Source organism: Daktulosphaira vitifoliae, unplaced genomic scaffold (assembly GCF_025091365.1).
Source record: "Daktulosphaira vitifoliae isolate Bord-2020 unplaced genomic scaffold, ASM2509136v1 Scaffold_1, whole genome shotgun sequence".
In the NCBI taxonomy this organism is placed as follows: domain Eukaryota; kingdom Metazoa; phylum Arthropoda; class Insecta; order Hemiptera; family Phylloxeridae; genus Daktulosphaira; species Daktulosphaira vitifoliae.
This window is the reverse complement of record NW_026099572.1, coordinates 49561641-49577321: the sequence shown is the minus strand read 5'-3', so window position 1 is coordinate 49577321 and position 15681 is coordinate 49561641. Positions and strand designations below refer to the sequence as shown.

At 27.3% G+C, this 15681-nt stretch overlaps 1 protein-coding gene across 1 annotated transcript; it reads right to left on the bottom strand.

Annotated features, from left to right (window-relative positions):
• Positions 1-2581: 2581 nt before the first annotated feature.
• Positions 2582-14762, bottom strand: LOC126896719 (ankyrin repeat and SAM domain-containing protein 1A). Its single transcript, XM_050669737.1, has 16 exons — positions 14379-14762; positions 9801-9881; positions 9530-9686; positions 9313-9458; positions 9113-9235; positions 8818-9050; positions 8584-8749; positions 8308-8524; positions 7664-8230; positions 7402-7570; positions 7068-7334; positions 6846-6988; positions 6303-6752; positions 5295-5564; positions 4925-5227; positions 2582-3942 (listed from the first exon to the last, which is right to left on the bottom strand). Exons 1-16 carry the CDS (start codon positions 14480-14482, stop codon positions 3676-3678), a joined length of 3663 nt encoding a protein of 1220 aa, XP_050525694.1. The 5' UTR covers positions 14483-14762; the 3' UTR covers positions 2582-3675.
• Between the last annotated feature and the right edge of the window lie 919 nt (positions 14763-15681).

Here is a 15681-nt window from a genome sequence, read left to right as displayed (position 1 = left end):
TACAAATAAAGTATTTCATTTTATAATTAAACTACATTACAACATATTAAAAACTAACTAGTTTTTCTAATAATTTGACCGTATCCTAAACCTAAAAAAAACAAATGTCTATAACCCGAAGTCGAATTTTTAGCGGTTCCGAAGATTTGTAACTACTGAAAACATAAAAGTCTCAGTCCCTGATTTGTGCATTTAAACTGCTATAAGGTTATTATTTAAATTTTTTTTCAGAGAATTAATGAATGTGTTATTGATATTTTTACAACTACTACCAAAAATTATAAAAAGATATTTTTTGTACAATTAATTATCAAAACCTATCGTCTCCTTTGACTAATAATTTTGTATGGCGTCTTTTTTAATGATTTCTTTTTAAATAGATAATTTTTACAGCCAGGGCAGCAGTATATGCTCTAGCTTTATACACATTAGCTATTTACTCGTAGATATATAAAATATATAGATATCCATTATACAGGTAAAAAAAACGCATCTTAGATGACGTTTATATTGAATGTCCAGTAAGTAAGGAAACAGGTCATTTGTTATAAACAATGAGAACAATAGAGATCCGTGTCCTTACTTACTGAACACTCTATATAAATTTTTTTAGAGTTATCCAGCTAAAATAATGATAATTCTATTTTTATTTAAATAAATTATCAAAACAATTACATAGATTTTACCAACACTAATAGTCATTGTATTGCATGTATTTAAAGAGTACATGAAAAAAAAAAATTCCAGTCATCTTTTCAAAATTAGGATAATTTCTCATAGTCGTAATATATTTTTAAGTCATCAAATTAGTAATAAAAGTAAATTAGTCGATATTTAAAGCCGTTGAAAGTTTTGGCCTATTGAAAAAAAAAGATAAGTAATTTATAATTCGGAAGAAATAAATATTATTAACATTAATAATGTGTCAGTAATGATCGAGTGTTAATCATATATAGATAAAATTTTCAAAAATTTGCATATTGCAAAAATTTATTATGCCTGGTTCCCGTTTAGATGATTTGCGTGTTTTTTTACCTGTTTTTAGATGATCTACCCAGTTTTTCCTAAATATGTAACAATAAAATATTATAAAATCCTAAAAAGATGGGTTTTCTATTATATTTCAGTGTACATGTTATTAAATGTTGCAATTATAATTTAGTTTTTTTTTACTAAGTAATAAATTTCTACATTTAATCTCGTTTAAAATTATCAATTTGTTAAAAATATTTTTTGTCGTTTTGAAATTTAGAACGTTATTTTTTCAAATAAGTGTCTATAACGAATCTTTTTTTTCCTTTGAACTCTTCATGTATAAACTATCAAGTTTTGTAAATTATTCCTTTTAAAAAAAATTTCTTTTTATATGTATGCACTTTATTCATGGTGCATGTCAAGTATTACTGATATCGCCATTGTTAGCAATATTCTTCAAATAGAATATTGCGATAATGGGCTGGAGCAAAATAAATACAGACAAAGGAATGAGGCGAACGTAACTTTTTACATAGTTTAAACAAAAATTCATGTGTTCGAACAAAGAATTCATTCATACCGACGTGTAATGTATGAAAATATAACGCATTTGTGCGAATATGCGGTCGGTAAGATGGGGTCGAAATTGTCGTTACTCCAATACAGCCGGCGTCTAAAATACATATTATGCTGATTTTTATAGCGTGTGGGACCTTCCGTGAATTTTTACAACCGAATTCGACGGAACGTTTTAATGTGGAGACGACAATAAAAAACACGAGAGACCAGATCGCTGAAAATTGTCGTAAAGATTCGTGTAGCATTCATTAATTTCGGTTCATGAACATCATCGCCGTCTTAGTGAACTTCATTTCTTCTTACACTGCAATAACAATGCAAAGTCCCCACGTCATTCGACGGTGGAGTTTAAATCACGCCATTTTGAATAATAATCCTAACTGACATAAAATTATGCCAGGAATACTTCCACGTTTCAACAGTAATTTATGTAGCTTTATTTTAATATACTTGTACGCTATTTATCGTGTGCATTACTTAATAAATAAAAAATATACACGTGTATGATTTGTAATATATCATTAAATATTAATGATATTATGGCTTCCAATAATAAAACTATACTATTTTGTTAGATGTTCATATTTACAATTGAAACATCAAATTTGTGTAATTTCATTTGCTTTCGTTGAATTTCATGATATCTTTGGCATTTAAATTTTAAATGATATATTAATATTGTAGTAAAATCGTATCAAAAATTTTAATATAAAATTCTTTATACACGTAATGTTCCCTAAGCAAATTCTAAAAACAAAATTTGCATTCTAAAAATTAAAATTTTTATCTTAATGTCATCAGTTTTTTTTATCATGACTTTTTACCGATTNTATTTTAAATAGAAAACCTGCAAATGTGGCATCACCGACAAATTCTTCGACGGATGTTTCTTCACTTGTAGAAACACTTTTATCATAAAATGAAACTTGAGATACAGGCTCCCAGGAAACAACCAATAAATCCTCTTCCGTTTCTGTTTCCATATGGACTGTAGAAACAAAAAAAAAAAAAAAAAAAATAGCACAGATTTTAAACATGTAAGTATACTTTATTATACATAGTTATTATTTTTTAATTTGGATTAAATTTCACAACAATGATTGTAGTATGGCACACACGTTCACAACCAATTGACACAATTAATTTTAGTAATACATAAACAGGTAAAGTATTACTTGTGTTAAAGATGCTCCTATAGATATTTTTAGTTTTGTAACGTGATGTCTTATTGCAGATCATAATTTTAATTGTAAGTCTAATAAATATTTCTATATAATAAAATACATAAACAAAGCAAACAAGTAAACAGATTATAACAATATCAACGCTAGTATAATAATGGGCTGAAAGACAAACTAAGGTAAAATATTTTTACATTTTCATGTAATTCAAGATATGTAATTACAGTAATCTAATAAAATAAGTGTTATATTTTTTGGTTTTTATTTTGGTGTTACGTTTTCGCAGTTAAAAAATTAGATACAATAAAAATGAGATAGTAAATTATTTTATACTAAAAAAAATAAGAAAACAAAGCAATGAGAAATCAATATAAAAAAAAGTAATAAAAATATCACAAAAATTGGATGAAAAATTTAATTTGGCCTCGTTTTATAGTTGAGTTATGGCAGACGTACTTTATACTTAAATACTATTTCTTAAGTTATTTAAATAGGAACGCCCAAGTAAATTATTAGGTTTTAGCACCTATTTTCTATTTGTATTTGATAAACAACTGAGCTGAGTATATTTATAACATATAATTAAGAAATAATGCAATAATATAAAGAAAGACAAATATTAGATTAAGTTACTTTGACTAAAAAATTATGAATAAAATTTTTTTACACATTTATGGCATTTGAGAAGATGAAACTTCATGTTAGTACTAAAGTAAAAATTCTTCAAATGTTTTATCAAAGTTCAAAAACCATTTATAAAAAAACTTATAACATGTATGTAAATATAAAAAGAGCAAGTTCTTTTTTCATAATTTTTGAGCATTTTATAAATGATAGTATGAAGTATTTTGGATGCTGTGTATTATTAATTAGACATCAACATAATATTTTGGTAACTATCGATTGCCACTCATAAGTTAACATATAGTAAAAAACCAGATTAACGACCTGATTTACCAGTTGAATCATCTTTCTGAATACCGTTTATTTTTATCTCATTTACCGAATGAGACCGATAGTGTTGATGGGAATTACTGTGAACCGACTCTCGTGTCCCTGACGGTGGAAGTACGTGGTTGGCAGAATGTGACCTTGTATGGCCATTACTAGCAGCTCGAGAATTACTGGCAGTTCTTGTTTTCAGCGCCATCTGATATGCTACCTCGAACGCTTGGCCTAATGTTAATATAATCTCAGTAGCTTGATCCTGCAATCATAAGTATAAACTATATCCTAAATAAAATAATACCACGGAAAACAAAATACATATGAGATTTCAAATTAATTTATCAAAGCTTTTCAAGGCTGGATTCAGTATTGTTTATCTATGAAGTAAGTCAAAAACCTCCACATTTCTAAGTTCAGCCCTGCTTGTTTTTCCATTTTTTAATTACATCATAGAATTTTAATCTGAACATTTTAGATTATTCTATTTAACTGTGACGATTTATACAAATTGTTATTAATAATTGATAATAACAAATTGATACTATTTATAATTATTATTGATAGAATAATATATGTATATAATAAGCAAGAAAACAATAACTGATCACAGTATACAGTAGTTTTGCTAAGTATTAGTTCACCTACATTTTTTTTTATTTAGTAGTATCGATAAGAATTTTTAACAACCTATACTTTTGTATTTTGTTCATATTCTTGTTTAGATCGTATTATTAATAGTCGTTATCGTTCATAATAACTTAAAATCGATATTTACAAAATATACATTTTGTGCATTCAATTCAAGTTTATTGTTTTAAATATAATATGCATTTCGTAGCAAAAAAATAAAAAATAAATAACGGGGTGAGAGGAGAAAGATAATAGAACTTAAAACTAGAAGAGACAACGCTTGGTTTCGGATGCTCTCTTTCAACTTTGATTAAAACAAACTATAAACAAAGAAATTTGCAATAATTGTACAGACTGACTTATAAGATGGTTTGTGAAACCTTAATACTCATACGGTTTTTTCTTTAGTAAAAGTATCTAACTGTTCTACATTAATAATCTAAAATTATTTGTATACGCATTAAGGCGTTAAAAGGTATCTTAGAGTTCATCAGTAAGTTTTATGTAATTCAAAAGAAAATAAAATATAAAAGAAAAAGAAAGAAATAATAGAAGTACATTATAAAGAAGATTAACAACGTAGTTATACATTTTTTTTAAATATTTCTTACCATAGTCGATACGCTAAATACATGGCTGTAATGTGAACTTGTATGGTGGTCTTTTGTAATGTAAGCAAAATGATTTAAATCATCGGCATCTTGACAAGCACAATTGATATTACGAATCTCATGTTCACAAACTGATGCTCCACTATTTGGATCCATAAATCGAACACCTCTATAGGATATGACGAGAGCTACGACAGGAAGTGATTTTCGTGTGCCATTGGCGATGGTTTGCTTTAGCTTTTGAATTGACAATTTGGTGGATTCGGTTCCTCTAGGTTCTTTAACTTCAGTTGAACCCAAGTACTAATTTATAATGGAAGAGATCTATAAATTGTAGCACTAAAAATTATTAAGAAACAAAATAACTTACCGATGCAATATATTTAACGTTTCCGGTCACGAGTGCAGTAGGTTGGTGTCTCCATTGAGTAGTCAATGTTGAAGGAACGCCAAAGAGTAATTCCGATGGATCTCGGATTATTAAGTCATTATTTTGATTCGAAGGTAAATTTTGAAAAGGAGGCGGTAAAGGAGCATGTCTAGATTTTTTAGGATTATGCCTAAGAGTTGCTGTACCCGAAACTAATTGAGAACAATGCTTGGAGGGTATTTTATCTTTTAAAGACTGTATATTTTTTTTCTGTAATTTAATAATTAAAAAATATACATATTATATATATATACAGACTGAATATTTTATGATAATCCAATCAATTACTAACAGAATAAAAACAATTAAAAAAATTGTTTTTTGGTTACCTTTAGTTACATATTATTCTTGAATTCTAAGCTATGTAATGTTTTTTAAGTTCATCCTTTATGTCTTGTAAGGGAGTAACTTGTATTATCTTCAGATGTTCAAATGGTAACCCCAAATAATTTTTATATATATTTTTTTTGTTATAAAATTAAAAAATTATGAATTTTAAACAAGATACGCCATTTTAAAATTTACGATATTTGAAGAAAAAATGCAGTAGTTTTTCTAACACTGTCACATTATAATTTTATGTAGCGATAAAAGCTACCGATTTACTTTGACAACACAGGTAGTCTATTACTTAAAACTGGTAGCGCTTATCGATTTACGATTTATAATTTAAGCACATCTGTTGATAAAGTCATAATTGACAATAAAAGTAATTTTCTATTTCGAAAACACAAAGTTAACACCCAAACAAGGAATAAGGGATGAACTAAAAAAGCATTACATAGCTAATAATTCAAAAATAATATGTAACTAAAGGTAACCAAAAAAAATTTAATATTTTATTTCTGAAAGAAATTGACAGGATAATAAAAAAAAGAAAATCATCCTGTACATATACACACACACGAAAAGGTTTGGTGCTAAAATATTAAAGTAGCAATAACTTACAATTTGAACCAGATCATTGCCAATATCATTTAAACCGTCACCCACAGAAACAGCTTGATGCAATTGAGATTTTGTATTTTCTACTGATGACAATATTCTTCGTCTATGTCCAGGTTTATGAATTTCTAATACTGATGTTAGTTCAACCTCCCAAATCCTCGCTATACGTTCCAAATCGATATATAGATGTTTACGGAAAGTATCTATGTAACAAGGTAATCCAATGCTTGTCAGCCATTGTTCAACTTTTTTCGAGCTTTCTTCATTTTCAATTGCGTCAAGATCATCTATAGATTTACTTTTAACTTCGGAAGCGTTTTTTGAGCAGTTTGTGAACCAAAAGTCTTTTACTAATCGAGGTAAATCATTTGCTGCTTCTAAAATTTTTGATCGATCGTTTTCATTTTCAATCCCCATTTCTTTCAAATCAGCTTCAATTAAGACTCCACACTAAAATTATAAAACAATACAAAAAATAGTATTTATATATTTTAGAATTTCCTGAAAATTTTCTTTTATTTGTAAATAAAATATCATATTTACAATAAAATCCAAATTATCATATCCATAATCTATAAATTTTGTTGTAATATCTCCAAAACCTAGCCCGAATAGCCAAGATTTAACTGTAGTTGGACTTTCAATGTCAGTTTGAGATTTTTCTTTGCTTTCCGATCTACTTAATCCTACATGATAATAAAAGAGTCATTTAATTAGGTAATGGCACAGAAATATATGTAAATATAGAGATATAGTTTAACTAACCAAGCCTTGATTGAAATTCTTTTTCTAATTCACTACACATAGATTCTTTATTATTTCCTTCTCCTAGATTTTTTATTAGATCAGATATTTTAGCCCATTCTTCTTGTTCATCAAATGGGCTCAAAATGTCTTTTGAAGAATTTTTAGATTGATCATCTACTGAACCAGGGGACTTAGCTAGAACTGGAGGATCGTAAACTGTTCTTAATTTTCGCAGTGTTTTTGGTCTTTCAGCTCGATTAACATTCACTGATCCTTTCAAGAGACCTTAATTTTGAATTAATGTAATTATTATTTTAAAAAATAAACACTTGTAATATTTTAAATAGAAAACCTGCAAATGTGGCATCACCGACAAATTCTTCGACGGATGTTTCTTCACTTGTAGAAACACTTTTATCATAAAATGAAACTTGAGATACAGGCTCCCAGGAAACAACCAATAAATCCTCTTCCGTTTCTGTTTCCATATCTCTCGATTTTCTTTTTAAATTTATGTATTCCTTTACAACAACAATTGTTAGTTAGAAAAAATTATTATTTAATTAATGAATTCGAGTTAAAAGTAAATTAAGTAATAAATAATTTTATTTTACTTGACTTAAAGGTCGTATTCTTGCATGTATACTGCGTTCAGCTTGAAAAGGGGATGGAGGTGGGTGATCTGGTGTAGGTGGCTGTACATAATGTGTAGGACTTAGAGGCCAATCAGCCGAAGGTGTGTTGGCATTGTCCAAAAGACTTTCTTTTGACGAGGAAATTGTAGTGGTAATGAAACCATTACGATCAGAAATAACGACTTGATTTAAAGTTGCTGGTTCAAGTTCAACGCGTTTAAATTGCAAATCACCTCGAGATAATATTGCACCAGGATCTTTATCATGACGTTTGAGCTTTCTTCGAGGATTTGTCGTTCGCATAGGAACATTTTGATAAATTGACATTAATGCAACAGGCTCTTCACTTAATTTTGGCCGTAATTCCATATCAACATAATGATCAGCAGACACTCCTCGTCGCATTGTATCATTTCTACGGTTAATATCGGAAGAAGGAGAACCAGAAGTTGCAAAATACAAATATTCATAAGGACCACCACTATTAGTAGCGGATACTCTTAATGGTGAATCAGTTTCAGGTATCAGTCTTTTTGATGTCATAGGCTGTGCATAATTAATAACGATAATAATAAATTTTAGTATTTTTTTTACCTTAATTTGACTTTAGACAAATAACTTACAGATATATTAGATGTGGCTGGGCTTGATGGGGCCATTGGCAAATAGAATGAGGAAGACGTGGGTCTATGACCACTAGAAGCAGTTGAAGAACTAATACTAACAGTATCTAACTCTGGACCAGAAAGAAAATTAGATTCAATTAAAGATCTGGATAATGCAGTCGGTGGCCCACTTTTGTATCCTCTACCAGTAAGATAGTGTCCATCAGAAGAAAATCTAATATATAAAATGTATGAGAAAATAAGCATTGTTTCACATATTTTTAAATAACTCACGCTGAAGATTCAGAAACACGTCGATTTTTATACATTTCCCATCGAGTAGGTGAAGGACTAGGTGATAGCATACCATCGTAAGGACTATTCAATGGAACAGGTTCACTATTTTCACTTCTTTTATCAGGTTCCATATCACTTTCATAGTTATTATTAAACTGATGATCTTAAATGAAAAAAAATTTTTTTATATTTAACTACTACTCATATTTGAAACCATTTTATTTTATTTACTTTGTAACATAGCTGAAATTTCAACAGCAGGCCCTGCTTTTGATGGAAATTGCTTAAGAAGATCCTCAACAGTGCGTCTATGAATATCTCTTATGTGAGTATTAACACCATGATCTAGGAGTAATCTAGCTACTTCAGTCTTGCCACATTGAGCAGCTTCATGAAGAGCTGTACCGCTGCCAGTACGAACATTTACGTCCATTCCGGCATCAAGTAACAGTTCTACGACAGTCCTAAAATAAAGAATGCTTAAAGTTCGAATTTAAAAAAAAAAGTTTTTTTTAATTTAACATACTTATGCCCATTGCGACTTGCTAAATGTAATGGGGTATGTGCAAACATAATACCCGCAGCACGAGAGTTATATGATCTAATCAATTCGGGGCGTTTTGTTATGATTAACTCTACAGTTTCAAACCTACAAATATTATTATATTGTAGTATGAATAAAAGTCGAGAGAGTTTAATAGAAATGTCAAATATTATTCATATTACCTTCCATATTGTGCGCACAAGTCTAAAGCCGTTTCATGTTTGTGGTTTCTTATTGTAGGATCAGCACCATGCTCTATTAGCAGTGCAACTACACCTGAATGACCATATTGAGCTGCACAATGTAAAGGTGTCTCTCGGTTTTTAGTCTATATTTAATAAAAAAAATATTTTTAAATACGTTTTTTTTTAGGGGAAGTGGTTTTAACTATTAAATTACCATGTGATTCACATTGGGAATTGAAGGCCCATGACACAATAATAAACGCACAATATCTACATTACCAGTCCATGCTGCTAAGTGCAATGGTGCAGCGCCTTTATGATCAACAACATTTGTTGATGCTTCATTACATAATAAAAGTTGAACTATTTCCCTAAGATAAAGGAAAATATACTTAAGAGGCATATTAGTTAACTAATAAGAAATACTTTTGTTAACTATTGATTTTAATAAACAAAAAGTTACAAATTTAGTTATGTGCGCCTACTTATATGCATTGAGTGAAGCATGATGTAATGCTGTAAAACCAGACTGATCTTGAGTATTGACACCAGCTCCTCTTCTTAAACTACAATAAGTAACGAATAATGGTATTATCATATTAAAAGAAATTGGTTTTATTAAATATACTTCACAGTAGAATAATTATTTTACTGTTACTGAATAGTTATTAAAATTTAAACTATGTTTAAAATATTGATTTTTAAAAACTAAGCATAGGTAGTTAACTTATTACAAATAACTCAATTACTCACGATATAAAAATAAAATAAATTTCTTTTACATGTATATACAGTATATACTGTGTGTATATATATATATATAATTATTAAATTATGAACCATTAAGAATTTTACATTATGTTTTATAAGAGGACCAACTTTATAATTGTTTTAATTATAACATTAAATGTTAAATATTATTATGTTTATATTATATTTATATTATTTATGTTTAATATTACTTGTAAAGTTAATTCGTCTATCTTTAGTTATATATAAGTATAATTAGGAATATGAGTGGTCGATAACAATTTATGAACCAATAATTCAGAACTTACATTTTTAAGTATACAATGAAGCACAGGTAATTACTATTTTTATCAAACATCTATCAGTGTTCATCTCCCCATACAAGTATAAGATAATTAATAATTTCTACTAAATGGTTTATAAATTGTTATCTAATCCTTTTACTTTTTAATTAGGAATGAAGGAATGAATAAGGAATGAACTAAAAATTTTTTATAAACTGATAAAACGACAACTATGTGTATCTAAAAGTATCGTATTTATTTTGCGAGTTATTTAATGTTTCATAACACGTCAATTACACTGTATATCATTAATTATAATTATTTATTATTTTTTTAATAATTAATAATTAACACATATACTTAGTCATTTAAATTAATAATTAATAATTTTATATGCATTATTGTAATACAAAAAAAGAATGACAAAAAACATTATAATCATTCTACTACTAATATAAATGCATAAACAGTTTATATTCTCTTAATTAAAATACCAATAAAACAGTTAGAACCAATAAAATCAATACCAGTTATCAACTGACATAATTAAAAGTTACAAACGTTAAAGAATTCTACGTTGCGTTTAATATTGAAACAAAAAAAAAATGTAACTGAAATATTTCATTTAGAATAACATAGATAAAAACGTTTTATGAATTTTTTTTCTGGTCGGCAATACATAATTTTTATTTTGAGTATACAAATTCTAGTTGATTGAGAAGAATATTGCAAAACAATATCAATAGTATTTTCTAAATTATTAAAATTAAATGATTATTATTATTACTCTATTTATCTTTAATGTCATCTCTAAAAAGCTTTGAAGGTGTTAGGTAAGACGGGAAGAAAAATCTACATAGCCCAATGCAAAAATTACATTCAAAAATAATTTAAATACTTAGTACACATTTCCTTTTTGTTCCTTTTTCACAATATTTCATGATTTTTTAATTTTATAATCGAAATCGTACTTGAGAAGTTAAATTAAGAGTAATGGAAAGGATCTGTACTAAAGCAAGAGTAATCTATTTTTCAAAACTCTTCAAGAAACTAAAATGGCAATATAATTTTAAAATGTATCAATACATGTTATAAACATGCTTTATATATTAATGTTTATATTTTGTAACCATTATCTGTTAAATAAGCTAGTTAATTATGTATGTTGTCATTTGAAAAAGTAAATTTGACACCCCTATAATATAAGGAATGATTCTAAAAATTAATTAATAACCGATAAATCAAGAAATATATATAACTGAAAAATGTTGTTTTCAACGCTGTATTTTACGAGCAATTGAATGGTTTATGTTACAGGTCATCCTGTAATAGGAGTAATAGGAACAGGTGCAATTTTTAATCAATTTTAAGGGAGGTGGTTGAATTTAACTTTATATTCCCAAAAAATGTATAAAAATGCATACACGTTTTATGTAACTGAATGAAAAGTTGATAATTGAAATTAGTATAACTTTGAGGGGTTAACCCCTCAAACATTAAAATAATTTTTCTTAATACAATTTTAATTTAAGAGCGGAGGAAAAAATTAAAATATTACATCTGTTAGTTCTAAAAAAATTATATTATTCTATTTTCACTTTTGATAAGGAGTGGTTATTTCTCCAAATTTTCTCCAGGCTAAATTAGGAGCAATGTTCAAGTATTTAGGTATACATTTCCAATGCACTCTCAATAATTTAATTTTGCACACTCAATTGGTATTAATAAAAATTACATTATAAAACATAAATTTAATTTATAAATACTCAGATGAAATTATCATCTAAAATTTATATTGTTAAAATACCTGTATAATGAGGTGGAACATTAAAATAGCGTTCTACCTACTAAAGTTCAACAAATAAATGAAATTAATTTAATAATACATAACATCCGTGTCGATTTAAAAAGGATTTAATATCTCACTAAAATATTGCTACCTAGTTTTAATATTCAAATATTTGCTCGCATAAAAATGTTGCTACTAAATATTTAATGAATAGTGTAATTTATTAAAAATAATATACCCCATTTCTTTGTCAAACAATAAATTTATAAAAAAATTACTATGAAACATAATAAATATCACATTTTTTGTAAGAAAAAATTATTTCTAGACATAACATGTGAAATTCAAATAGAAGCTTATTATTATTTTTACTATAAATTAGAGAATGTTTCAAATAAAATTTTGACTAGTCGATAATAATAACAGCATACGAAATGATTCCAAAATTTTCATACGTTAATATAACTCTTTTAATATACACGTTAATTTTACACATAAGTAGTGTATTTTGTCATGAAGTATCAAAAATTTTTACATAAATATGATATTTTTATTATTATTTATTAAAATTTCCCTTTACATTGTATGCGTTAAAAACTTCTAGTAAACGTTTTGGAAAAATTGGACATTTTTTTAATATTTATCTTTGAGTTAATATAATATTTAATTATTGACAACAGTACGTACTGTTATGGTTCTGTTCTGAAGGGATGATATACATAAGAAAATTTTTCACTATCCCCAGCAAATGAAAAAAATTGTGTCTTCATCATTTAAATAATTTTATTCTAGGAAATCTATGCCCAATAGCTCCCAATAATTACGCCTTTATTGTTAAGAAATGCACAATGTAAATCATAAAAATAAAACATTGCTCAACATTATCCTGCTGTTTAATTTTTTTTAATTTTTAATGCTAAGAACTGTTTAGGTGATTTTAGCTAATAATAATATAAAATTACTCTACATTTGTTGACATCTTCCTTCAAATCGCATTCCTTACTTCTACCTTATAGTTACCTTTTCAATATTACTATACAATAGCGCATTTACGGGGAACCAGGAGTTTTGGATGTCCCCCATCGATATTTTTACATAAATATTTTTTAATATATAATGTAAGACTGATACATATTTCGAATAATTTTAATGTTTAGAACTTCCCCCAGAAAAATTTTGAATATCTGCCACAGCTACTATAAACACAAATGACGTTAACACTACGGTATTTCAAATTTAAATATACATTTAAAATTAGAGGATTACTTGAGACAATTTTCTGAACAAAGCATATTCTGAAAAAGTAGGATAGAGGTTCAATCCCTTCCGATCAATATACGTGTTAAAGACGCATTATTATTTCTATTGGAGATCATGGTGAGATTTTTTTTTGTAAACCCTTTAAGAACTTTTATTATGCCACTGTTTTTCAATAATTCTAATTCTATTGAATAGACGTTTGAAGTCATAGACTAAGAATAGAAAACACATGTTTAGAGTGCATCACGACACACGCACGTAAATTGCTCTTTTATCACCCCAGCTCTTATCATATTTAACATTTTTACGGAAATACAAAGTGATAAGTTATTATATTTGTCTTCTGTAATTAAATAGTTTTTTTTTGCTTTTACAAGAAATATGAAATAAAACTGTGGTTACTCAAATAACGCATTTGTAAATTAATTATCTTATCACTAAAAATCTATATTTGAAAAGTACAGCTTAATATGAACATTTTTTGGAATTTAATTGTCATTTAAACGACAATAATAACAAATATACACATATGATAATAAAATAAACAGTATATTATTGTTTATATTAAAACTAGGTAAAATAAAGCAAAATCTGCATAGAAATTCTACGTCAAATATTTTATTTAATATATTGTAATAATGTAATAAAAAACTTAATTAACAAGATAGAAATTGGTAAAGATTATTAATAAGTGATGTTTACGACTCACATCGGTAATTCATAAATAACGAAAAGAATTTGAATTCTTGAATTAATTTTAGTAAATAGGTCAACTGCAACAGCTGTAGGTGGATTGTGGAGCACTTCCACCGTCAACAATAATTAAAATTTTTTTATAGATATATACATTAAAATGTTGGCAGCAAGACATAAAAAATCAAAACGTTTGGAATTCCAATTGATTTTTGTAGACAATCAATCGTTAATCATAATATGCGGGTACAAACTATTTCTTTTGTCGGTAATAATAATTGACTTACCTAGCTAAGGGCCCGGTTCTTTTGGCTTTTTGCACTAGTATTTTTTCAACTGCACTCAAATTGCCAGTTTTGGCAGCAATCACAAGATCTTGGTCTTTACCCATCCTTCAATCTAAGGCAAAATTCTTCAAATTGTTGTCAACTGCACACACCCACAATGCTATGATTTCACATAGTAATACCGTTGATTATCACTTCGATCGGCCGGACAACAACGGTCGCCCGTTCGATCATAATACTACCGCACTATCTTATAATAAATTGCTGGTCACACATCCATTAAACGTGTAATTAGCCATTGCCGCCTTGTCATTAATTATTTTAATGAAAAGATACGAAATTCTATTATCACCATAACACAAACACAGCCACCACCACCGATCGATCACAAGGAGCATCACACTGTACAATGTGATAGGGTAAGAAGGGTAGGGTAACCCGGCTGCTAACAGTATCAGCTGTTCGCAATCAATAGCAACCGAATATATGAAAAAAAATATTAACTAGTGTAATTTATCAATAAACTGTATGTATTCTTTAAAATGCTATATAATTTTATTATATTAATTTTAATATTACGATTTAATGCATTCATAAAAGAATAGCACTATCTCAAAAAAAAAAAAAGAAAACAGTTTGTGTTATTTACAATAATATTACTATAGTTGTACGGTTCCGACAACAAAAATTACTGTTACAGTGTTGCCATCACACACAACGATTAAACTATTGCAAAGGAAGTGCAGTACAGTAGCATTAACTAATTGTATACAATATAATATTTTTAAACATATTTAATCATCTTCATAATACACATTAAAAAAAGTTAACACAAAATACCCGTTATGTAATGTATTCTGAGTAGTATACGCATTATTTTATTATAATACCAAGTGGAATATTGCATTTATAAATATTTTTTTTCAAAATATTATAACTATAATAATTATTTTTTAAATATACAATTACTGTATATTTAAAAAATTACTTAACTTATTAAATAACTGCGTAATTATGACCCTAAAATCTAAGGAACCTTTCTGACTAAAATAATGTATTTTTGTTAAAATTTTTGTGTGATAAAAATTGAATAAAATGAATATTAATTTTATTTTCTTTTAAAAAATAATATTATTTATTTTATTTATTTTATTTAGGTATATAATGCTGTAAAATTATAATTATTAATTAAATAAATTGAATTACGATAAAAATTACTATTAAATATTATAATTGCTTTTGTTTGTACCTAATGATTGAATTGAGACTCATTTCAATTATTACATATATTTGTATAAGGTAA

Bases quoted from the DNA above. Each gene is read 5' to 3' on its own strand.
- LOC126896719 (XM_050669737.1), bottom strand. From the start codon at position 14,482: ATGGGTAAAGACCAAGATCTTGTGATTGCTGCCAAAACTGGCAATTTG. The intron at 9,882-14,378 runs GTAAGTCAATTA...TACTTATTGTAG, and splicing joins AGAACCGGGCCCTTAGCTAG to TTTAAGAAGAGGAGCTGGTG. The intron at 9,051-9,112 runs GTATGTTAAATT...TCTTTATTTTAG, and splicing joins GCAAGTCGCAATGGGCATAA to GACTGTCGTAGAACTGTTAC.